Raw genomic sequence first — 26232 nt, forward strand, 5'->3', positions numbered from 1 at the left:
TGTATGTGTGTTCGTGTATACTTGCTTATGTACGTGCCCAGTAGCTATCACTCTGAAAATGCTCAAAGGGAACAATGCTATACGGCCAAGCCCTTTCTGTTGTTTAGCATTCAGGTCCTTTTCCAGAAATATCCTGGTTCTTTGTGGTGGGGAGGGGGTAAATGGCAGTGAAAGCACCTCGGTGGAGAAGGTGAGCACAATGAATCCATACAAACCATACAAATCTTTGTTGGTTGTATCAACCTCTTTTGCCGGAAGGAAAACAACATACTCAGTGAAATCCTTGTGGTTAAACCAAGCAGTAGCTGGATCTCTGTCATAAATGAATGTATAAGTTCTCATGTGTTCATGCTGCATTATATTTACTCCATAATGCCTTTTTGTGGAGGAATAATAATGTGTTTACCTTTTATTCTTTATCCTTTAATAACCTGAAGACAATACCGAGAGACGGAGTAGTCACTTTTTGCAAACACAAAGGCATTCAGCATCATAGTCCACCATTAGGGGCTCAATGGCATTTTAATGCTAAATAGACTGTTAGATAGATATATTGTAGTGGGTTTGCCTCAATTGTGATTGATAGCAGTGACATTTACATTCCTCTCACTAAATTGCCAGGGTCCTTTCATTGTCCTCAAACAAATTCATATTTAAAAAAGCTTTGTCAGGTGCCACAATGTGGCAGCGGCAATGTGTGAGAGACTTGCACCCCGAGTGTCACAGCAATGATGCTGTCTGTAACAAACACATGGAAGGGCGCGAGAAAGAAATCGATCAGGTTGGACAGGCTTTGCTTCTCTTAAGACCTGTAGCCTTCTCTGTGATATTCATAAAATATGACAGCATGCTATAGGGGACTGCAGCAGCACCTATAACCACAGTGTCGGTGGCTGCTATTAGAAGAACCACATTATCATGATTGGATGTATTTAAATCTCAGACACGTCACTTTCCTCTCTTTCAGCATCTCATTAGAGAGAAATTAATGCAGAGGAGCCCGCTGAGTCTTCAAAATATCTCGTGTTGAAGTCTTGGCTGCCTTGAAATGACACCAAATTACTGAATATAATTATCAGCACAGCAGGCACTCTCAGATGTCACTTGGCATTTCCGTAACCCAACTGCGTGTCATTAGTGTGGCACCTGCAGGAGTGGACACGAATTATCACAACTATCTTGAGTGTTTAGCATAGCTTTCCACTATCACAAACAAATCAAGCGGTCTGGCCGAGGTAGGAGTGTTTCATGGAAACAGTCTCGCCCACAAAATGTCAACTGTTCAGATTCAACAAATTAATTCTCACAGTTCTTCACAGTTCCTCTGAAGCCACAAACGATTGTGTCTACTAATAGAATATGTATATCATTTGTTTTGACCCTTCCCCCGCAGATGTGAACAGCTGGTTGGTGACCTTTGGCTTCCAACTGTACAACGTTATCCCCGGCTACCGCAAACCAAGCACAGAGGCCATGGAGCCATCCTACGAATTAGTTCGCACCCAGATCAAGACGCAGGAATGGGATAGCACCAAGGTAGTCATCCTTACTTATCCCACTTTTCATCTTACCTCGGATCGCTTTCTACTTCTGCCCCTCTCCTTTCCAACATCATTAGCAAATGGGCAGAGTCTATGTAGCCAGACTCCCAAAGGAGCTGGCAGCTATCAGGCCAAAACATCGCCCGGTATGCTGGTTGCTTCCCTAGTCCTCATCTTGGGGAATGGGGTCAGGCTAAATAGCTCTTGTAATTGTCCTGCCATTAGGAAAATTCACTCTCCCTTTCTTCTACCACTGGCCATTGATTTCATCTCAGCCTTACACTGTTAGCCAAGGTCTGAGAAGTAGTAGACATGCTTTGATTCTCGCTTTTATCAGGCCTTTTAAGTTGCCCCCAACTCACCTGAATTATTGAACAGGCCACTGTTGTTCTTGGGTTTGGTTACAGCTAGACTAGTGAATGCCACCCATCAAGAGGGAAGATTCATGTTGCATTACACTCTGGCTGCAACCTTAACATAGCCGGTATTGGTTAGAATGTCTTCTCATCTATTTGTAAGTCTAAAAGCTACTGGGGTGATGGAAGATTCTCTGATCTGACCAGCAGACTAATAAACATGGATACACAAAAAACTGGCAAAAACCCCCACTGTTACTATAAACTGTCATGCAGTATTTAGCTCTTAACAACTTATAAATGTCTGAGTGATGTTTTAGTTGGTGTCCCATTTATTTCAGAATTTATCCATCAATATTTATTCTATGACACTAAAGGTGAAGATTTTCAAAATTACTGTGAATAGAAACAAATGCAAATTTGTGATTTGCAAATGAATAGTTGATAAGTGCTCCTGCTCTCATGAGTCCTTTAAAAGTATTTGTAATCAAAAAATGAATTATCTCAGGCATTTCAGCAACACTTTAGTCAATTACACTGGAAATGAAATACTTATTCCTATTGTAATGTTACACATCATATATGCGTAGTGTAAATCTATAACAATCCCAGTTATTTCTTCATCTAACGTAAACTGTTTTGAAAGGGTTGTTGTCAGAACCCCTGGGACTAACTCGTGCATAAAGCTTGTGGCTAACATTCCACAAAGAAACCTCTGAACTCTCCAAAGGTGCCAATCTATAAATGAGCAACAAAAGACACTGCAGGTATTTCAGTGCCTAAGTGTAGATCCGCGGGGATCTGAGGGAATTGCGTTGTAGATTACAGATGATAAATGCAACACTCTTTCAGAAACACAAATGCACTTCTGATTGCTTTAACTGCTAAGAAAATCAGACATCTGGTGGCTTAAATTTTTTACCATCGGTTTCTCAAAAACACTCTTAGAAGGATAGAAGGACTTTCAATATGCTAAAATTAAATTAGTCATATATGAGACTATATTCAGCTCATCTATGTTTACTTCCCTCTGAAGTATTAAACATAAGTAGGTCCATTTTATTAATAATATAACTGAAAGGACATGTTTTATCTACAGACTCAGCCTTTCAATTACATATTCAAAAATACCCATAACAGACTTTAGTATATCTTTAAATAGAAAGTATGCCTCGATTGCAAGATTGTGTGAAGGAGTTTTGCCTTCAGCACACCTCTGAATATGTACTATAAATAATATGTAAGGAAGGTTTGAGATAATTAGTTGTTTTCCTGTGTATGTTGAAGCGTGTTATTCTTATCTAGAATTCCTGCTTCCAAAATGGTATTCTTAGGCGTTTAATGCATTTGATCCCCACTGCAGATGGACACACCGGCCCAATTAGGTGCAGTGCAACTTTAAAACAGTACATGCTATGTGTTGTACAAATGGCTTTTTTAAAACTTTATTTTATTCATGCCTGCCTTTCTATCTTGTTCCATTTAAGCCCCTATTTCACCATGCTGCTGAATCCACCACAGATTGAAAAATGCTGTGAGGGGGCCAGAGAGATGAGCTGTGTGCTGCACAAGGCTTGATCTTTCATTTCGGCTCGTGCTGGAGGCTGATTGCACAGCATGCTATGTGAATGATGCCTCTCTGGGAGTGTCCTGGGAGGCTGCTTTAGTAAAGTGGAGGACATTGCCCCCTGTTCCTCTTCTGCCCTGGGACAGCTGACCGTGTCACATACTGGCACGGTAAACAAACATGGAGTGGCATGGTGTGAAGCGTACCCCCAGGCAATGATTCCCTGGGGGCCCTACAGTACAGCTGCCCCCACCCCCGTTTTTGTTTCCTCTTGAAGCAGGTTGTGGTGTCACATGAAAGAACAGGCAGATATGCCGGTCACTGCAGCCTGCTCTTCATTTCTCAGCCCCACCCAGTCTTCCAACCCTTAGCCATCCTTCAACAAAAGCACAGAGAGACGGAATTAGAAACTGTCAGGGAAACTTTAGATGTGACTGGTTGACAAAAATTCCTCAGGATGTTCACAACCTCTTATCTTAGGCGATGGCAAGAAGGCGCGATGCTTGAGAGCTTTTTTTTCTGCTGCTTAGATACTGTGGTGTTGGCTGGCTTCCATTTAATTTCATTCTCCTCTTTTTAACATGCTTCTTTCTTCCTGACAAATATCTCTTGTCAAGTAGCATTAGGACAAAGTATTAATTTTGGCTGAAAGCAGTATGGTATGTACACATTTGTAAACCCTTAAGGAACAATATACACTAGTTACCAGCAGATTCCCGTTTCATATTTGGCACAGCATGACTGTTTCACCCTTTTTCAAAATATCATGCCTGTCATAAATGATCAGGGAGATTTGCATTTGCTGACAAACACCTCTGCCCCTACCTTAACTATGTGTCAAGGTAGGGGCAGCTGCGATGCTTTGAAGCTGCATTATTCACAGCATCAAAGCATTATGGATTTATGTGCCAATAATAAAGGCATTTTCATTGTTATTTTCAACATATAACATTATAAAGATGTCTAATTAAAAAAGAAGGAATGCACATGCACCCGCTCACAAGGTATATATATATATATATAGTGTACATTGTAGTGTATACTTTACACTTTATTTAGTGTCAAATGTTCCTCACGTTAATATAAAAAGAATCGCTCATGCTGTGTAGTCACAGCACTGAGTTTGAAATGTTTGAAGTGTTAATGAAGCAGTATGAATCTCAGATTTGAAAAGGATGTATCTGAAATCAGACTGTGCTCCTTATTCCACATGCAAAGTAGGATAAGGATAAAGATTACAAATCAAAATGTGAAGCAATCACAAGTGAATATTTGGGAAATATCCGCAAGAACGATTTCAAACAAGCTCTTCCTCAGAGAATGAGCAAAAATATATATTTGAGTGTATGAAGCTGTTGCGGGGGCTGCGTAACTTAACAGTATTGTCTTTGTGGTTTTTTTGCAGTCTTTGCTGGGTGTTCAGTGTGAAGTTCAGAGGCAGCTGAAGGCCTTTGTAAAACTGGAACGTTTTGGCCAGATCTACAGAGCCAAAAGTGCTGGATGCCCTCAGACGGAAGATAAAAAGATCTTTGCTTCTGGTGGCTCAATCTTTGGCAAGGGGGTCAAATTTGCTATCAGAGATGGTCGCATCAGCACTGACATCATCAGCTTGGCCAATGAAGATGGCCGTCGCATGGCTGCAGTTCTGAACGATGCATTCTACCTTGAAAACCTCCACTTCACTATCATGGGAATGGATACCCACTATTTTGTCAAACTGGGCTCAGTGGAGGGAGATCTGGCCCTTATTGGTATGACAGTGGGCCGACGTACACTAGAGAATGGCGTCAATGTCACAGTGTCTCAGGTCAACACTGTTGTCAATGGCAGGACTAGGCGCATTACTGACATTCAGCTACAGTATGGCGCTCTGTGTCTGAATACTCGTTATGGCAGTAGCGTGGATGAGGAGAAAGCCCGTGTGTTGGAGCTGGCTCGGCAGAGAGCTGTCGCCCAAGCTTGGGCCCGAGAGCGCCAGAGACTGAGGGATGGAGAAGAGGGCTCACGAACCTGGACTGAAGGAGAGAAGCAGCAGCTCCTAGGTTCAGGGAAGGTGCAAGGCTACGATGGATATTACATGGTTTCAGTTGACCAATACCCTGAGCTGGCAGACAGTGTCAACAACATTCATTTCATGAGACAGAGTGAAATGGGCCGAAGGTGACATGAACACGAGGCTCTCGAGTGACTGACTCAGATGTAGGACATGGGACTTCTTGCCAAAGACAGTTGTGTACATGACCACATGTTTTTTTTCTTTGACTGTGCTCAACTTGGTTGCAATCAGTTGCACTGTATTAATAGAAGAGTGCCCTTCTCCTTTTGAAGATTCTTTAACAGTCTTTGCTCTCCAAGTGCGGCTGCTAGAGGATGAAAATTTGTGATGTCTTGTGACTCCATTTCCTCATCCCTGTTGGTGATTCTGTTCAAAGGAATCCAAGAGGAGTATTGGTAATGCATTATGTTCACTGGATCACTCTGCTGACAGACTTGCAGATTGTTATTCACAAGCTTGCTCTATTCTGCCTTTTTCTGCGCCTCAGCCAAGGAGATTCCTTCTCTTTTAATCACTTCTTTTTTATACTTGAAACCGTCATAGCCCCAGTCATCCATAAATAATGAGAGAGATTTCTGTTGGCGGTAGAGCCCTTCATCAGAACCCAGCTGAACTTGTCAAAGCACCTTCATTTGTGTGATGTCTTGTAATTTTTTAAAGAGGAAGCTCGATACTCATTTGTGGTCTTAGCTTGGAAGGCTTCGGTGCACCGTGACTGTGCATGTTGGCCTTTTTTATGAACTTTAAAATTAGCAAAACTGCTTAATTAAGCTTAAATTGTATGTGGTGGAGCCAACAAAGGGATGTGAGGTCACTTTTTTTTATTTGGTGTGTATTTTATTTTATAACCAGACTTTTTTTTTTTTCTCTATGAACAAAATGAAAAGCGAATAAATTCTTCTCTGCTTCTTTTGACTGTGGTCAAACAACTCGATTATAAAAACAGAGAAAAGCCAACCCTGTGAGAAAATACTGTGGAATTAATGTCTGTATTAAACTACAAAAGGTATTTTACAGGAATGGTTTGGGGTTATCTTTTAGTTTTGTTTTATAAATAGCTATATGAATTAACAGTATAACAAATGTGAATTTTAAAAAAATGTGAACTGTTGTCCCTTTTATTGTTAATTGTTGTACTTGAACAACGCTTAAGGGTGTTTGAACACATGGAATAAACTATGAAAGGTGGTTTAGTTAAATCAATTACTGTGTTTTTCATCAGACCACATGCATTTTACTGATCTCGGTTGCATATGAAAGGCTCTTTTTGTTTATCAGTGATCTTAAGTCAGTATTCCTCATCACAATGTCCAGTCACATAAAGCTCGGGATAAAAATACTTTATAAAAGTGAGGCTCCAAAGAGGGTCAGTGACTAATCTCATCAGTGATACACGGTACATTAACATATTGGCTGTTGAGATAGATGGGCTTTGCGTTGTGTTGTGGGTGAGATGAAAGATACAAATTGCCTTTGCCCAAAGGGCTGCCTGCAGGTCAGCTTTGAAAGTGCTTTCATTCTCCAGGATAGGGCTCCACTTGGTCCCATGGCTGGCTGAAATGCATTTAGACCTGCAGGTGTACTACTTCCCGTTTACAGACTAAAGGTCGTCTATACATGGCAACCTTGAAAATAACTCTCGTGATCACATTTTAACTCCCATGCATCTCCCTCGGTGGGCAATGCAAGGGACAACTTAATGTTTCTTTATCTGAAAACGGACGCAGAGTCAAGACTATTTTGGAAATGGTGATATTGATTTAAATTCAGTTAGTTGTTGAACTATGCCAAGCCACTACACACTCTTGACTTGCTAATTTTCCCACAAAACATTTGAACATGTTCGTGTGACGAGAGCATGATTGAGTGTCTCAATCTGTACAAGTGAAAAAGTGAAAAGGACATGGGTGGGGGTTTTTTTCCTGCTCCTGGTCGATTCATTTACATTTTTCAAAACACAAAAATAAAAACTATATATGTATGTTCTACATAATATGAATGATGGATATTTGCATTGTGGAATATTGCACTGAGAATTGTTGCGTCAGAAGACTGTATCTTTTTCTAAAGTTGACTCATTTCGAGTTTTGGTTTGTTCTCAACACTGTGTTTTTAGCGCTTCTATTTGACTGTGTAAATATGAGGACATCAAAGTGAGCTGTAAATAAAATGCAAATGTAGATACCTCTTAGAGCTACATCAGTGACCCTGTGTAGTCTTAAGGTAGAAAAAAAAATAAAGGGAATATTTTGTGTTTATTTTTTGCGTTTGTTTTATACACAGTCTATTGTGGATGATATTATCTATCGCTGCATCTCAAACCACAGCACACTTATGTTACCTTCCCTTATATTCATGTTCCTACCACCTCGGACTGTGAAGATTTTCATATCTACATTACACCTTGGTACATTACACAAATGTTAATTCTCACCCTGCTACACATTTCACAAGCCTTTAATGAGGCTAATTTGATGCATTATGATAATGAAATATAGTTCGCCGTGTGCCGTTATTTAGTGAAACACGCTCTGCCACCTGTTTAGACATTGAACTTATTAAATTCTCACATGGACTGAACATGTGGCTGAATCACCAGTATATCAAGTGCAGTCTATTAATATCAACTTTTCTGCAGTGAATGTGTTTAACTGGCATAAGACGAGCAAGCCTCGAGGGATGCAGTGCAAAACTTGACTATTAATTAACCTGTCAAAGTTGAGGACCAATCCTTTGATATCACAAAAGCCACCAGGAGACTGTTTTTAAACTTGATAACTTTGTTGAAGTAAGTGCAGCTCAGGGGATAATCCTGTTAGCAGGCAGGGTGGTGCGGGAGTTAGCTGCTAGTATGTGGTGGCAGCGAGGGAACCTAGAACATTTACACTCTCTGCAGGCAGAGCTGAGCTCGCTGCCCAGAAGAAAGCAACATGGCCCGTTTGACGTAAGCAGGCCGAATTTTCACATTTGTTCTTATTCACTTAGCATTGATGTGAGTCAAGGAAAGTGCTGATCTCTCTGTATGGAGGCCTAGCATCACAAGAAATGATCACACTCTGATGATTGCTTCACCTAGTCTGACCAAAAGGAAATTTCAAATCTGTGACTCTCATTTTTCTTGAGACAGTCTGAGCCTTGAGCCTCACATGCCTTTGGCAAAGAGGATTTCTTTACAGGGAACAGAGAGTCCTGCTAGCAGAGAGCACGTGCAGTCAGAGTGTCCTTTAATTCATAGAACCTTATTCTTTGGTAGAATCATAATAACAGCACTTTGACCTCCACAATAATTGCTACAACATACCTCAATGATGGATGAGTCGATTTTTTCTAAACTAAAAATTTATCTGTAAAGTTAATACTGATGCCAAGAGCAACTGTGGCTACCTTACTATGTGGCTAAAAAATTAAAGTAAAAAAAAGGCTGAAGAAAACAGCAGACTATGTGCCAGCAGTAAGGACTGAATTACTGCTGATACTGATGAATAGCCTCGTTAAAACCTTACAAATTTGCTGTTGCCATTTGTGTGGCAGGGTGTACAGAATCTGCACTTTAAATCAATTAAAGCTATATATCTGATGGCAGCAAATATGAAAAATGATCTTTTGATATTAGTACAACTCAGATCCAACACGATATCAGTGTCTGTTTTAAAATGTGCACACAAAAGCTTGCGTTAATCAAACAAAGAAACATCATTTCAGCTCCTTTTGTTGACATGTTTCCTTTGTGCTCTTCCTTTGTGCCTTTGTTGTCAACAGCTGGATGGGCAGGAACTATATTTGTAAGATGGGTCTCCACCATTGCTTGGGGATGTAGCCAAAATGTGGATTTGATCCCACTTTACATCTACCACTGCTTCTTTGACCAACCAAGAACACAGCTGTGATTTTTGCATGACGTTAATATCACTGTAACCAGTGGAGGAAAAGCATTTCTCTAAAACTCATCCATGAACTGCTGTATTTCTCATTACCTATGCTGAGTTCTATCTTCACATTGCTTTCACACTTCATCTGTTTTCCTCTCACTGATAATTTTACCACTCTGGACCTGAGTTGGATAAACACTGCCAAAGGTATTTCCTGTTAAAATCAGTAAAAGGTTGATTCATACTGAGGACCAGCCATCCATTCCCTCAATGAATCAGTTTCTTAGTCTGAAAACAACTACAAAAATGAAACACCTGCTGTCTGTTGTTTTCTTTTGCCTGTCAGTCTCAGGTGCTGTTATTACATGACAGACAGCTGCATCTATTTTGTTCAGATCGGCAATGTAGTTGGCAAAGAGCACCACCTTTCCATGACTGGCTACACTTGTTCAAGTTTTCCCGACATCCATAAAATAATGTTGGTATGATGGTCCACATCTGCTGTGTAGCCCCATAACACCATATGCCTGACTGAACAGGACTGCCTCTTATTCTGTCTTTAATCATTCAGGTCCACATTCCCTTCTCTACCAGTTATGCAAATGGTGGACCAATCATAAAAATTAATGGGGCAAGAAATGGTAAACCAACTGGCCATAGAGAGGTGAGACTGAATTGTCCTCAAGGTTTAGGTCTCATGTGAATGCCCACCTTGATGACAAAACACAGCAGCAGCAGAAGTAGACAGCGAAGTTGAACTCTGGAAATAAGAAAGACATGATGGTTTTCAACGTGTCATATTTCCACGGGTCAACCAAAGGCCATTGTTGCCTCTCATGCTGCAAAGGGAAATGGAAAATGTGCAGTACTAGCACCCTAAACAGTACAGTGCTGCATGCTTGTAATATGAGAAGCATTATTCTCTTAAAATTAGGCTAAAGAGCCCTGTAAGATAGCTTTTACTGCCCTACTCTAGGGCAACATAACCTAACATTCTGACTTTTGAACTAGTGTAAATGACTCATAACACAGCTTTTGGTATTGAAGTCATTTTGACGGAGGCACACATAGCCAAGACAATTGATAACCTGTGAGGTGGAGCAATATCAAAGCTGGTCCTCTCAAAGTCAATGCTCTATGTGGGGTTTCTTAGTGGGAGCACAGTGACTGCAGAGTGTTAAAATTAGATGCTGTTACCGCTGCATGTATTAAAGGGAGAAATGTATTTGCATATCTTAGAAAATGCTTTACTTTTTCTGAAAAATTATATAATGTAAGTCAGTTGTGCTATTTTATGTATTTTCTCATTGGGAAAATACTAAGATTATGTCACTTCTCCATTTCATCCTGACCTTCATGGATTATGAGTCAATGCTGTAAGAAATGAATCCTGTCAGCATAAGATGAAACTCTTGTATTTCTGCTTTAGAAATGTTTGCTGCTGTTTGGTTGATGTATACTGGACTTCAGGATCTTTGTGGACTCACTGGAGGCGGAAGCCACAGCTGCGTCCGCCATCTCCCATCACATTTCCCCTGACAGGTGTGAACAAAGGACCCAAAGAAATGTCACTGCAGCATTTTAAGTCACTCGGACACCGCTTGCATTCAGGAATGAAACTGCCTTGGCACATTATGCAAATCATATTGACAGCATAACTAATGCTTTTATTAGGCTAATTATGCCTGAGGTCAAATCTGTCCGTAGCACAGGATCAGGACACACTCAAACCCAGTGTCTGGAAGCAGTTTGGTTGACTGAAAGGTTAGCAAATGCTTAATGTTTTAAGACAGCTTATCATGTAGTACTTTATATCCATGAAAAAATAGTTGTTATTGATTTTTGTCTATGACGTGAGCACCAGCAATGATCAGTCAGAGGCTCTCCTCTCCTTTTCGTTTAGTAGGACCGTGGGGATAAAAAGTAAAGGCAACGGTATGAAAAGTGTTTTTAAAAAGTTTCATGAACGTAGGATGCGAACATTTCTCTGCGAGATATTTTAGAGCGTCCAGAGAACCAGCTCTCTCTCATCATATAAATGTGCGTTGAAACTGAGAACATGTTAATCATAGGCAGATGCAACGAGAAACCAGAAAGGCAATGTAATTTTCATTCTCGGTGGAGATAATCTGCCGTCAGGGCTGAAACAAGGCTTATGTATATTTAATAGGATTGAGCTGCTGCAAAACATTTAGTGGCACAGACGTATTAAAAAATATATAAAGCTGTAGAAAAGGTTGCATATTCTTTAAATGAGTCAGCTCTCTTTTGGTCAGTAGGTTATGTTAGTATATCAGTGTTGAAATCCTTTTTCTAAAACCTCTGATGCTTCTTTCAATATACTTTGGAAGCAGTTTTGTTAGTTTAAATGAGCTTCATGTGCTTTTTTGAGATGGCTGAAAAACACATGAAGGCTTTAGAGTTACAATTTATCAAAGAAACAACAGACCTGTTTATTGACAAAAAGCTGAGGACTGGAGCTGTTTGAATTTAGCTTGTGCAAGCTTTAGTTGCTTTAGTCAGAGGTGGGAATTTTATACCTGCCACTCAGTGAAGAGTTAGTTAGGTTCTAGTTAGTAGCAATCTCTAGCTTCAGACAGCTTTTTAACAAACGCTTTGCTAACCTTATTGACACTTTTTTAAGTGCATGGTCTGTATGGCACCCACACATGAACAGTTTGTATTAAATGAAATGTAAGTCAACAAATGCAAGAAACATCTGCATACTACTGGATCAAGAAATCGTTAAATATTAGAGATAGTGATTCGTAGAAATTGTTTTGCACTTTCCACAGGACAATAGAGGTTCTCAGCAAATGATGCCTCTCTTATTAAAAAGAACAAAAATAGCAACACGCAGAAATCAGATGTTTTGTTTCCTATGTTTGTTTTTGAAAGTAGGATTGTGTGCATTGCTGTCTGAAATATAAAGCCTGAAGTCAGCCTGACAGAATTGTTTTGGTTACAGATTTGTTGGGCCCATTACGAATACTATTATGTAGATCAGCCTTGGGAGATTTATTTCCACGTTGTGCATTTGAATTGTGTGACACCAGGCCTCTCATTTCATTTACCACACAAAAAAGCCTGCCAGTCCAACTTTAAGGTTGTGGAAATTAGACAGTCTTGTTCTCTTTCATATTTTTTTTCTATCGACTTTTCTTAAAATGTAGATCGTGTAAAATTGCTGAGCCCCTTCCACAGCCGCACACAGACCATACACGCAACCATTTTGCAGGGAAAAAGAATGAAAACAATATTACTATTTCTGTCAGGGGAAAAATGTTTTTAACCTCAGGATTTTCAATCGCTTTCTTTTTGAAAGATCTTTTTGAAATATTTTGAAGGATGCCTGTGTGTGGCATACTCAACACTGTTTAGATTTGAAACAGAAAGGCCACACACACACTCGGACAAATACACAAACACACACGCACGGAAGCACAGTTTTTATGTTTCTATGTGGAGTTTTTAGAGACCGCTTATCGGAGCAGCTTTGTATTCCTTCAGTTTCCATCACTATCATCACTGTAGCTACTAAACAACATGTGTAAACATAAATAACATATTTACTTTAATAAAATGTCGCTGAAAAATATCAACCAGATATAAATACATAGACATAGATTTTGTCTCCAGTTAATCAGCTGTGAAGAAAAACAATAATAGTTCAATAAAAATATCTCTTTACTTTTCGTGGGATAAGTGATGCTGTCAAAAACTATCAAAACTTAATTTTAATGAAAAAAAATCACTTCCTGTATTTAATGCCTGTCACTGAGAGGAAATGAGAAATATATTGGGAAATAGAGGAACAGATTCACAAAAAGGTTTACTTCAAAAAGTAGAATTTGCCACAGAAAGAGACTTTCCAGAAAACAGTGTTTGCTGAATATACACAATACCAGCTCCTTTCATCATGACATAATGTTTCAGGAGGTGTGCAGCTACAGTCCCAACTCCCAGCTTACATTGCATTGTTTTGTCTTATCAAATAAAAAGTGATGATTTTCCACTGTTTCTGTTGCTCTACAACAAAGGTGCTTGAATTGGAATTGACTGCATGAATAAATCAGATGCACAAATCAGAGGCATCTGGAGGACAGTGTTGTGGTGCAGCAGAGATGCTATTAAAAATATATTTGTTTGCTTTTTCCTCTCTGTGTATTTAAGTACGCTTCTTTGTCGTTCTATTTTACAAAATTTAAACTTTCTCTTTAATGTAGATGTGAAAAGATGCCAAATTTTGGTAAATGTTAACTGTTTTATAATTAATAGCACGTGGTCTTAGGCCATTGTGTATATAAGTGACTGAAAAATAGAAATGCTGCATATCCATTTTACTGCACTGAGTTTAACTCAAATGGCCACATGGAAGAGCAAGACATTACCATTTATTGTTTGGCTAATTAGAGGTTAGTTGCTGTGTCTGGATAAAATAACATAATTAGGCTTAGATTTATGCTGCTATATGCTGACAGAGCATTTGCTCACATGGTTGCATATGTATGAAATTCAAAGAAAATAAGGCTGCTGGCTTATGTGTTATAATAAAATATATTTAATTTCAGATCACCTGAGCAGGACAGTAGGGCACAACAAGGACAGATGGATGTGTGCCGGCGTGAGCGGAAGTGTTATAACGTAGGAGAACATTATAACACTGCAGAACTGACTTTTCAAAACTGCCCTTGGCAAAGACACACAACTGCCCCAGGGGTATCACACCATTTAGTTCAGCACTCTGACCTTTGTGATTAAATGCACATGTCTCGAAAATTCTTGCCTACAGAATAGACGGTGTTGCCCCGGACCAGCTGAAGCCTCACAACTCAAATTACATGATTTTTTTTACAAAGCTAATAAGTTATTTTTATTATATAAAGGAATAATGTTTTGCTCACAGAAATGAAACCAGATTTCATCCCCTGTAAGGTAAATGAAATATATCAGTAGGGGAAGGACATGTTTATGCTACTGCTGAGTAATGTTCCCACACAAGCTGAAAAGAGCTATTTTCACTGCTCATATGTGGTTTGCTGTTAACTGTGTTAACTATTTAGCTTGTATTCTTAAAATAGGACATATGTGTGCTGAAAAAGTAGTGGAGAACAGAATTTGGCAAAAATCTTCTTTTTTCTTTTTCTTTCCTTGTGCTATGGAGAAGTGAATAACTGGCCACAGCAGCAACGTAGCTGCATTTTATAACAGTAAAATATCCTGAAGAGCTGAATATCCTGAAAGACATTGGGTTTAGCAGCGGATTATAAAAACATCCCACTGATGTGCTATGTGAGTATCCCTAGACAGGCATTCTCAAGCTACACCCCCAACAAGTTAAGAAAATAAATCCTGTGGTGTTACATAGATAAAACTAGAATTCCTGCATCACAATTAAGAGTTACCATTTAGGATGATTTCTGCAAATTATCCTGTAAATGAGGATAAGGGAGCTGCGTCCAGCTCTTGCAAAGTTAAATTAAGGAACCTGGGGAAATGAAGCAGAGCCCACACTATGTCCTCATAAAGCCAAAACCGACATGTGATGCTGCTGTGAAGCGGATGAGAATGAATTGTTTCATTTGACTGTGGCCTATGTGTAATATGTAACAATACTGTGATATTACCCCTCTGCTTTTCTATTTTTCATCATCTATTCTTAACTATCTCAAGAGTGCCTGGTCTTTGACTGCTTCCAGTGAAAGAAAAGAAAGGGTTGAAATGACAAATTGTTAAAGACACTGTTTAAGTTTAAAGCTGTATTGTAAATGGTCCAACTTTTTTGTCTGTGATACTGTCTCCTCTGTACACGAGGGGGGATTTCCTCTCACTTCAAAATTAAAACATTCTATATTAGAATATATGTAAATTTTGAAGCCACATTTAGAAACTTGGCACACAGTAGTCACCACCCTCTTATCCATAGGATTGTTGCTTCCAAAAAGTAAACTTATTGACCATGAACTGACTTGATGGTTCTCTGCTACAATATATCATAAAAAGCAATGCAGAAATCCTGTGACACATTGTGAGGCACAGTATGAGAAAAATAGTGCAATCAGAGAAGCAACTTTATTGCTCTTCCTTGCCAACCTTGAGCCAGGGAGTGAATTATAAGGAGACTTCTGAGCAGGGCAAGATGCGTAGCTCCACAGGAACCTGTCAAATTTGACCCAGAAGAGCGTTTTTTTTTTTTAAATAAGTTAGCAAGAACTTTATAAAACACAGTGTTCACAAGGTGATTGCCATTAAAGTTGTCTTTGATGTAGCTCGCGAGAAAAAAAACAGACCCTGTATGGAACACATTTAACACAAAGTACACACTGAGTAAAAACAGAAAAGGATGAATGTAATCATCGTGGTTGGTCTGACAGGGGACAACCCCACAGTAACAATTGCAGTTATTTTTCCTACAATGATTAATTTATTCCACTTTGAGAGGGAAAGCCTAACATGATGTCAGATAGTCTTTATGTTTCCTTTTCTTTGCAGAATTTTCTAGTCACAGGTTTCAAAAGATGCTCATAAATGTTACTTTACAAGCAAATTAGATGGAAAATCTTAAACAGTGTAAATAATATTGTTAATAGTGTATATTTCTATCAAAATATATACAATATTTGCAAAAATATTGAGCATTGAGAACCAGCAGCCATTGCATTTTTGCTTTATAAAATAGTATAAAGAGTTTGTCCGAATTTTTTGTTTTAAAGGAATAATCGATGGACTATCTAAGCACAAGGACAAATACACCATTTTTATATTACAAAGAAAAAATGATCTATCTGTGTGATGGTTAGTATCATTTTCAGAGTGAATATCTCTTTACTTCGGCATTTTCGCTCAGTTGGAGATTGCTCAAACTGGCACATTACATATAAACCCACACAAACAGAGTATTGTAGTAGTAAGTCATAGGTAAAGCAGTGCAGCAGCCCAAATCTCTTTTAGTAAGGGTTGTTAGTTCCTTTTGATTTGTGTTTGGCTGCCTGTCACCAAAACCCATTCCCTGAAATCACATCACTATAATGGTCTAATCAGCACTTAACGACCCATGTTACATAAAATCAATGCACCCTTCCTTTTGAGAATGCAGAATATTTGGAGGGGCAGCTGAAGGCTGGTGAAAGGGGGCATGGGGAGGCTGTCAATAGGGATGCACTTGCCCTCCAAGTTCAGTGATCCTCCTGAGATCAAAGCTTTTACAGCAAAATCCTTTGTTTTGCTGACTAATCTTGTATTGATTTTAACAAGTTGTTAAGCTCTATTGCAGTTGTCAGACCGCTGCCAAACAACTCTCCTACCTGTAGAGGCTAAAAGAAGAGGGAGCTACAGTTCTAACAGGGAGAACTATTTAATTCTTTTCTTGTTATAGAAGGAATAGCGTTTTACTTTGCTTTTTTTCTCCCCTTTTCTTCTTATTTTTTTTCCCGTAGTTATGCAACAGTTTTAAAGTCATACCCCTACTGTGTTTACCTAGTTTCGTGCATATATTGTTTTGTGGTTCTTGTGGGAGGATGAGAATCTGTGGAAATAAAAAATGCGACACCCCATCAAGTATCTCTCCCACGTGCAAGTTGTCACGGAAAAAAATTCAAATCAATCAGAGCTATGCACTGTGGGCACTGCAACCTCGCTGTTCCTGTTGATGCGGAGAAAACAGTTTTGGATGCAACGTGAACTGACTGTGCCCTGGACTATCCGCTGCCAACCAAAGCCAGCAGGTCCTTTGCATTGTGGTTGGTAGAACTGCAGAGAGAACATAACAATGCCAGCTTGCTTTCATTTCAGTAGACCTCGGAGCTTCAAATGAATAATATATTGGAAGCAACTCGGGGGTAAATGAATAAATCTACACTAGGTGGGGATTTTTAAAGGGAGAAGAAATATCATAGAGCTACAGCACTACCTTGTGGTAGAGTAAGATATTGCGCGACATTAAACTAAACGGAGACCAGTTCATTATTCTGACAGGAGGATACATACAGTTCATTTTGGTGTATTGAAAGTGGCGGGTTTTCAAACCCAGATGCCAAAAATGACAGAAAAAGGAAGCATTTTATGTTTTTTGTCAATTAATCAAAAAATAGAATTGTTCTGCTTCCTGTTAAAATAAGGCCATGGACATAACTGCTCCATCCAGGCTGGAGATAATTAATATCAATGACCTTGCTAACGTTTCAAATGCATCATGTTGACTTTAATGATGATGTGTCATAAGCAGCCGGAGGTGGAGACACCCGGCTCTGGTCAGGGGCTCCAAAGCTGACAGGCGAGACCAGGTGAATAATAGTCCATGGCATCTTATTATATTGCTGGCGTGATCTGATTTACTCCAGCAGCAAATGGTGGGAAGAGACCCAGTGTCGTTGTGGGTATTGAATTAACGAGGTTTACGCGCAAATGAACCCCACACTGACGGCAGATACATCACGAAAGATTAAAGAACATTTCCACGTGGCTGTGATAGCTGTTCGGCTTGCTTCATTACACTCCTGACTCACTCCACATGTGTTCGCTTCACAGCCGAAAATGTTTTGGAAATTTTGGAAGTTAGCGGGGTTGACTGACCTTTGCGTGAAATCTTCTACCAATCTACCTGAAGAGAGATTTTTTTCCCTTCTTTTTATTTTTACTGGTAATGGGAGATTTGACACGTTAATACATCCAAGATCACAAAATCCATCTACGCACTGTCATTACTCATATGGGGAGTAAGAGGGGCATTGCAGCAAAGCTTCTTACAAACAGTGTTGGGTAAGTTACTTTAAAACAGTAACTTAGTTACATTACTAGTTACTTCTCTCAAAAGTAACTCAGTTACTTCAAGTTACTCGTTACTTTCAAAGTAACTAGTTACTAGGGAAAGTAACTTTGGTTTTACTCAGAATTCTCTTGTTAATGTGTTTCTTCCATAACTTTGCCAGTCTTCTAGCTTGCTTACTTGCCACAAGTGCACTGTGCCACCTACCAATAGAAAGGAAAAGATAATGTGCACATTTCCACGAGAGAAATCCCACGCCTGGACCATCATTGACTGCTGCCATGATTCTAGCCAACGCCACAGCGTCATGTGCGCCTTTTACATCCAACACAAAAACTGCAGTCGTGGTGCTTTCAATTGTACTCAGAACTCGGAAATTCTGCCTTCTGAATAGGAAGATGTAGGTAACACCAGACTGCAGATGAGCTGCATACAGGGCTGGACTGGGACAGAAAATTGTCCCGGGCATTTTGACCATTATAGGAAAAATCATAAAGCCTTTGAATGAAAATAAACGCTGTTGTGACAGTGATGTTCACTGTCTTGATGGTATATATGCATCAATCTATCAATCGTTTGTTGTAAGATTCAGATAATTATTTTTTAAAAGCGAGACATTTTAAATGAGAATAAGAAAGAAAAGTATTTCTTTGTGCCCCCCTCTCCCTGTTAATGCCCTACCTGCCCCCCTGGCCACACTTTGCTAGACCCGCCCCTGCACAGTTACCAGCTGTCAGCTACCTAAAAAAGGATCCTGGTGTTATTTGTCTCTCAGAAACAGTTCATAACTTCCCTTCAACTCATTCATGTCACCTAAAAGGTAAACCTGTTTCTCCATCACCTGTTCAGCTCTGATGATTCAGTAAGGACATCTCCTGGTTTCATCTTCATGTTTCCCTCTCACCAGATAACCAAACCATATCATGACCAGCAGGTTTACAGCTGTGGCTCCAGCAAACATCAGCTGATACTAGAAATTAATATTAAATAAATTCTAACAACAGCTGATCAAGCTTAAACGTGCTGCTGTTGTTTAGTGCGACATCCGCTGGTTTCCTCTTTCGGCGCAAAGTGGGCGATAAACACACAAGAGAGACGATCAGCTGATCATTGATCAGTTTCATGATTGAACTAGCAACAGGAGAGGGAGGGGAGAGAATGAAAGAAGAAGAGGCAGCTGTGCAGCAAAGACACAGAATAACTCCAGCTTTGTGTCTTTTCCATTGTAGCTGAATTACGGGACAAACTGTTCCTTTTCACCTCAATAAGAAACGCGTAATATTTTCTCTGAATACCAGACGGGACGGTTGGCAACTCTAATAACTTATGAACAAAATAAAGTTCAACATCATTAACTTCATAGCACCACCCAGCTGTATAGAAACTCCGTCATGCTAGCTAGCACGCAGTACGGAAAAAGTCAGAATAACGAAAATAAACTCCACCTAAACTTGGTTCATATCTGACCCAGAGAGACTGCAGGTCATAACTTCTTACCTGAAGTTCAGTTCACACTTGGACCGGCGGCCTCCCCGGGTCTCTTTTCCTTCTGCGTCCCTTTTCCTTCATCCACCTGCTGCCTCCACCACTTGCTAATGTTACTGAATCTGTGGAAGCTCCGCGATAGCCACCACACGAAGTAACGAGTAACGACCCTATCTAAACCCCAGTAACGACTAACGCGTTCCTGATTTTGGCATAATAACTAGTTACCGTGCTCGTTACCACAATAATAACGTAGTTACTGTAACGCGTTACTTAATAACGCGTTAGTCCCAACACTGCTTACAAAGCTTTGAACAGTGTATAGTATTTTCATGTTTTATGGTTCCCCCTGTTAGAAAATAAATAAATAAATAAATACGACTAAACAATGTAGATTATACTGTTAATTTAAAATAATCCAATGTTAATACAATGTCTGTGGAAAAATAATAATTCCAACCCTCCTGAGTAATTTTTTTATACGTTCGTCTTTAAATAACACTACAACTCCCTGCAGCAAGAAACAGAAACGTGATTGGAGTTTAATAAACCACGTGACTGGATTGGACGAATGGCGAATGACCTAAACAGGAAGCGTTGCATTCAGTCTCAGACAGCGTGAAATCTGAAAGTCAACTCCAGACAAAATGCGGTGCATCTAATACACCTGTTAAATATATTGTCTTCTGAGTCTTCAGATTGTGATAGTAGCATGTTGTGCTTTTAGCAGGTTCTGCATCTGAAACAACAGCATTTGTCACAATGTTGCAGTCGGCAGCTAAAGTCCTTTCTTTTGCATCAGCCACCTCAGTATCTCGGGGAATAGCGGCAGGTATTAGACATTATTGTAAGAATACACCAACTAAACTAAGAGTGTCCCAAGCGCTGTCTGGGGCAGAATTGGGATCTAACATCAAAGTTCAGGTAAGTTATGTTTATTGGTTAGTATTTTCTGGTAACTGCGCTTATTTGTGCGATCAACCCTGCCGCAGGAACTCAAGCTCATTTAACTCACAACAATGGTGGCTTGTTATATGTGATTGCTAAGAATCTGCTAAACAAACTTCACCCTTATGCAAATTCTGCTGAAACTTGTAGGTAGTAAATAAATAAAATTTTTTGTAAAAACCACTTTATGCTAATTTGCCTGGGTGCATGCGTGGAAGTTAAGTAGCGACAAACAAAACTGGTATTTGTGAAAGTTAACCACTGCTAACCCTAAATATTTTTTTGCTGACTCCCAGCCATCACTAGCTGAAAATCTGTTACATCACCACATTATCATATTTTCACTATGCCGCTATGCGACTGTAGTAAAACATCTTGTTTTGCCTCTAAGTTACACTCAAAACAAGTGTATTATTAGGTGGAGAGAAAGAGTCCATAAAAATAACTGTATAAACATAAACGAGCTGCGTTTTTGTAGCATCTTTCTAGTTTTATTGACCACTCACACATTCATAGAGGGTTTTCTTTTTACAATATGTTGCCCAAGGTCACTTCCAAATATCGGATGTAAACAAAATCCACAAATAATCTGCTTAAGTGCAATATTATTAATTCATTATTCAATTTGATAATCTCAGAATTCCATTTGAAATGATCATGGTTATTGTTAGTACCAGTACATCACAACACCCATACCCTAATGCCTAATGCTGCACTTTCTCACTTACTTTCAAATAATATCGTACCACATTCTATGCATTTATGTGCCATGTTGAGAAAGAACAAGCAGTGAGTTCTCAAATGACCAACATCCTGATTATGTATGCAAAATGTGCACATTTTGTTTTACCAGATGGAATAGCTGAGTGTAGTTTGTTCTGTGTCTTTGTTTTAGGGATGGGTTCGCTCGGTTAGAGCTCAGAAAGCCAATGTCTTTCTCCATGTGAATGATGGGAGCTCCTTGCAGTCATTGCAAGTTGTCGCAAGTTCAGAGCTGAGTGATCCGTAAGCATTTTGGCATTACTCCCTATAGACAATCCTTTGCCACAGAGTTTCTGACATGAAAAGTGCATGCTTAGAATATTCTTTGTTTTTCTCACAAATTTAGGTTGCTCACATTTGGTAGTGCTGTTGAAGTCACGGGCATTCTTAAGAAAAGTCCACACCAAAAACAACCAGTTGAACTTGATGCTAAGCAAATCAATGTAGTTGGAGAATGCAACCCTGTGGTAAGAACAAATTTCTCATACACATTTTGTAACTGTTTATATGGTTGCTATAGGAATCACAGTTTTATTGTATTTTGTTTTATATTCTTCTTTTTAAGGACTTTCCCTTTAAAATCAAAGAGCGACATGGCCTTGAGTATATTCGCCAATTTCCTCATCTCAGGTGCAGAACAAATGCTTTTAGCTCCCTGTTGAGGATACGAAGTGAGGCCACTGCAGCAATTCACTCATATTTCAAGGTGAGAACATCAGTGGAGGAGTTTCATAAAAAATGAGGAGCAAGAGTTTTTTTTAATTTTTTTTATTGTTTACCTTTTTTTCCTCCAGGACAATGGCTTTGTAGAGATTAACACTCCAATCATCACCTCAAATGACTGCGAAGGGGCAGGGGAGCTCTTTCAGGTGGAGGTGAGCATCTAAACACACTAACAGCTCTGTTTTTTTTTAAGTTAAAGCCCCGTGCTTTAGTCTGAGCAGATTTATGACACTGTTTGAAAACTTGAAATCCCCGCTTTTAACACAGCCATCAGGCCCAGATTATGCAGATGGAGAGAACTTTTTCTCTGTACCAGCCTACTTGACCGTGTCTGGACAACTTCATTTGGAAGTGGTGTCAGGGTGAGGTAAACTACAGAAAGTTGACAAATTACAGGAGAAATCAACTTACTTTACGTTGTTGTCAGATAACTATTGGATGTTAAGTGCTTAATCGTATTGTTTTTTTACTTTCATTTTACTTTATCAATTTCTGCACATTCTAAAGCTTACATATTCATATCAGTTGTATTCAGCTATGTACACTAAAGTATGTTTCTACTTATAACTCATACTCTTCTAGGGCTTTTTCTAAAGTCTATACATTTGGGCCAACTTTCCGTGCAGAGAACTCCCAAAGCAGACGCCACCTGGCTGAGTTTTACATGGTAGAGGCAGAGATCTCCTTCACACAGTACTTAGAGGATCTCACTAAGGTTAGCTATGTCATATTTGATCTGTATTCGACCTCAGATACAAAATGCTATTTGTCAGTCAAACAGGACATTGAATAACATGTTTAAGCCTGTTAACTTTTTATTCTATACTACATATTTCTGTACTGGTTATAGATTAATTCGGCTTCCCTTCTTTCAAATTCACAGATGTCTGCTGTTCTGTTTGTCAGTTTTTGTTTGAAAGTTTGCGTCCTATATTAGGCCAAAGTCTAAAGCCATGCTTGCTAGGTTAGTGGTTGTAATTTGAGGTAAATAAAGTGTTGAAATGGTACAAAATAAACCGCTGTATGCATGTGTGGTTAATTGTGGCTTGTAGTATTAAGTGTTCTGTGTGATCAGTAAGATTAGAAAAGCATCTAAAATAAACTGAACTGATGTCATCATATAATTTCTGTGTACTGAACTTCAAATTTTGCAAATTCCCCATGTGACTTTTAAAGTTGCCCTTGTGCACAGTTGCCTGGGAAAGCTTTAATTATTAAACTTGGCCTGCTCCTTAGGTTATGGAGGACATGTTCAGATTTGCCACAGAGCATGTATTGGCTCACTGTGTGGAGGATGTGGATTTGTTTCACAAGCATGTGACTCCTGGGCACAGGGTAAGTCCTGAAGGACACTTGGGGACATAACCTGGCTCCAGCCATTACTCTGTCTGACTTCATTATTAGCTCAACTTATGTGTTTCCTCTTGCATTCATATATCTCAAGGACACTGTAGATGCTATGATAAAGAATAGCTTTCCTGTGTAAGTCTATTCCTTTTCTGTATATCACATTTAAAAAGTGGATGACATAAATAATATGGAGACAAAAGTTGAAGGAATATTTGGTGTCTTTTCTAAGGATTACCTACAGAGAAGCTATAGACATCCTCCGCCGCAGTTCAGAGAGATTTGCCTTCCCAACAGATGTGAGTGGCAATGATTACATTTTTATGTTGATATTGCAAACTAGATCTCTTCCTCTACACTCTGCTTGCTAACAACAAGTTTATTCCACACGGCTCTTCTTTTCTACAGTGGGGCTGTGACCTTAAGACAGAACACGAGAAGTACCTGGTGAAACACTGTGGCAACATTCCAGTCTTTGTCACTGATTATCCTTATGATCTGAAGCCTTTTTATGCAAGAGACAACCAGGATCATCCTGAGCGTACAGTAAGAGTCAGTTATACTGTATAACAGGGTGAATGAATGATCTAACCTCTCATTTCCTTCTTTGTCAGTTAGGGTATTTCAGTAATTTGCATATCTGAGCTGATTTTGACTGTTGTGCAGGCAGCTGCAGTGGACCTTCTTGTGCCAGGAGTTGGAGAGCTCTGTGGGGGCTCCCTAAGAGAGGAGAGGCTGAATCTGCTGAGTGCTCGGCTGGAAGAGTAAGAATTCATACTCCACGAGTATAGGAAGGCTTATGCCAAAAGATTTCGACTACATTTTTCAATTTATCCTCAATTGCTTTAGAATTTTTCCTGAATGCATTCAGAGCAGTCATAATCCTGCCTGTGAGACTCCGGGCCAGCTGGTGCAGTTTAAGTCTTGCGGAGGCTGATTAAAATAAAGAAAATGCTCTGTACCCCCCCCCCCCCTCACCCCCCCCCCTCCCTTGTCTCTGACACATCTTGTTGTATCAGACTAGATGGGTTAGCATCTATTTTGCATGACTTAGTGTTTTACCTCACTGCCCATTAAAGATATTACACTGAAAGGAAACTTTTAAGGGATGTTATTTCTGAAGTTTGATCATAAAGTTATATGACTCTGCCCATAAAAATCAAGATACCATACCTGATCTAAATTTGATTGATCTCCTGTCCAAGGTTGTGTCTGTGTTCAGTCCCTTTATACTTATGCATGCTGGATCTCCTCTGATATGGTAAAATGGTGACCTTTTAACTTGAATTTCATTTTTGGGAAGAGAACAAAGTTGCAGAGGGGCAAATCTGGCAAGAATATCGCTGCACCTGCGTTTCTGTGGCCAAACAAAATGTTTCATTGCACTGTGTGAAGGTACATTATGGCATTGAAGTTGAAGTAATTTTAGCTGGATTTCCTCTCTCAGATATCTCAGGATGTTACTGTAGAACTCTGCATTGCTATTCTGACCCTGGGGGAGGAATTCAGCTCGCACATGAATTAAAATAAAGGAATAAATCAAAAAACACCTTGCCTGCTCTCGCACTCCTGACCTAATAGATCATCTTCAGACATCGACACTGCATGCACATCCACTAAAATCTCCTGTGGGTCGCTGGGTCTTACCCAGAGATCTAGCTACCATTACAAATGAGGATCCTTGACATAAATGTTGTGTCACGGAAGTTGATGTTTGCACAAGTTTAAGGTTCATGTTGGAAATTCGGGTGCGCAGGTGGTCAGAACAGGCCATCTAGGGAGCAATATGAAATTAGAAGCAGTGCTGCAAGTGGTCCAGAGTTTAACAAGAAGGTGACCTTGATGGGTGAGTTCAGACAGCTTTACATAAATGATTGTTTTTCTATTTTTATGGGTGGAGTCTTGTAACTTTTTAATCACATCTCTTGTAATTTATATAAAGGAATTTAGATGTTTGTAAACAAAAAAGAATATATTGTACTGTGCAAAATACGGAGCATTTGTGTGGCACTTTCATGCAGCAGTGGACAAAACCATTGAAATCATGCATTTATTGTAGAACTTGATCTCATGTCAATTATTGCACTTTTTTCCAGGGCTGGATTAGAAGACGTCTATAGCTGGTAAAGTAATAATAGTAAAAACGTCTGTATATTTATGATATTTTAATGGACATTAAAAGAAGTCTAAAAACACTTGTGAATTTTGCAGGTATCTGGACTTGAGGCGTTTTGGCTCTGTCCCTCATGGCGGCTTTGGACTGGGATTTGAGCGATATTTGCAATGCATTCTTGGTGTCGACAACATAAAAGATGTCGTTCCTTTCCCAAGATTTTCTCATTCTTGTCTTCTGTGAAAAAACAATTCAAGCATTTTGGATGTGTTAAAGTTATGTATGTCTTGAAAACATTAAATAAATGTAATATTCAGGATTGTTTTAATTTTTTTTTTATTTCTGTGTTTGCCTCTATAATGGGAATTGCTCATTGCCAGAATTTGAATTGATACATTTTAGTTTTCAAGGAATACTTGATGACATGAGCAATACTTCCTAGGGAAGCATTACCTGGTTACTTTTAATTTTCTGGTTCACTTTTCCAACAAGGTTGGTTTTAAGAGCAAGATGTTAACTTCCCACCAGATGGTGCCTTTTCCCATTTCAACTAGTGTGAAAATGCCAATTTTTTTTGCCAAGTTAAATTTGTTACCTGAATCCATATTATCTGTTTTTCCAAAACGCAGAAAGTTAAGAAACTGCCTTCTGTCTTTCATAATATCGAACTATACTTGGATCACATTATGGGCTCATACAAC

The 26232-nt window shown here is 39.3% G+C and overlaps 2 protein-coding genes across 5 annotated transcripts in view; both read left to right on the top strand.

Annotated features, from left to right (window-relative positions):
• tenm4 (teneurin transmembrane protein 4) overlaps positions 1 to 7490 on the top strand; it is a 146076-nt gene extending 138586 nt beyond the window's left edge. For all 4 annotated transcript variants that reach the window (XM_086262155.1, XM_086262156.1, XM_086262157.1 and 1 more), the window contains 2 exons: positions 1394 to 1536; positions 4870 to 7490. In XM_086262155.1, coding sequence (XP_086118281.1) covers positions 1394 to 1536; positions 4870 to 5628 — 902 coding nt within the window. In that variant the 3' untranslated portion in view covers positions 5629 to 7490. The remainder of the gene's footprint in view (positions 1 to 1393; positions 1537 to 4869) is intronic.
• A 12736-nt stretch (positions 7491 to 20226) lies between these two features.
• nars2 (asparaginyl-tRNA synthetase 2, mitochondrial) lies at positions 20227 to 25864 on the top strand. Its single transcript, XM_086262159.1, has 14 exons — positions 20227 to 20562; positions 21482 to 21591; positions 21695 to 21815; positions 21914 to 22054; positions 22143 to 22223; positions 22339 to 22433; positions 22654 to 22786; positions 23308 to 23406; positions 23516 to 23553; positions 23651 to 23717; positions 23827 to 23964; positions 24085 to 24182; positions 25515 to 25541; positions 25630 to 25864. The coding sequence occupies exons 1-14, from the start codon at positions 20401 to 20403 to the stop codon at positions 25772 to 25774; spliced, it is 1455 nt and encodes a 484-aa protein (XP_086118285.1). The 5' UTR covers positions 20227 to 20400; the 3' UTR covers positions 25775 to 25864.
• Positions 25865 to 26232: the final 368 nt, after the last annotated feature.

The sequence above is a fragment of the Aulonocara sp. 'chitande type north' Nkhata Bay genome, linkage group LG14 (genome assembly GCF_057382095.1).
Source record: "Aulonocara sp. 'chitande type north' Nkhata Bay isolate Kocher_YH1m ecotype deep benthic linkage group LG14, A_spYH_male_GT1.1, whole genome shotgun sequence".
In the NCBI taxonomy this organism is placed as follows: domain Eukaryota; kingdom Metazoa; phylum Chordata; class Actinopteri; order Cichliformes; family Cichlidae; genus Aulonocara; species Aulonocara sp. 'chitande type north' Nkhata Bay.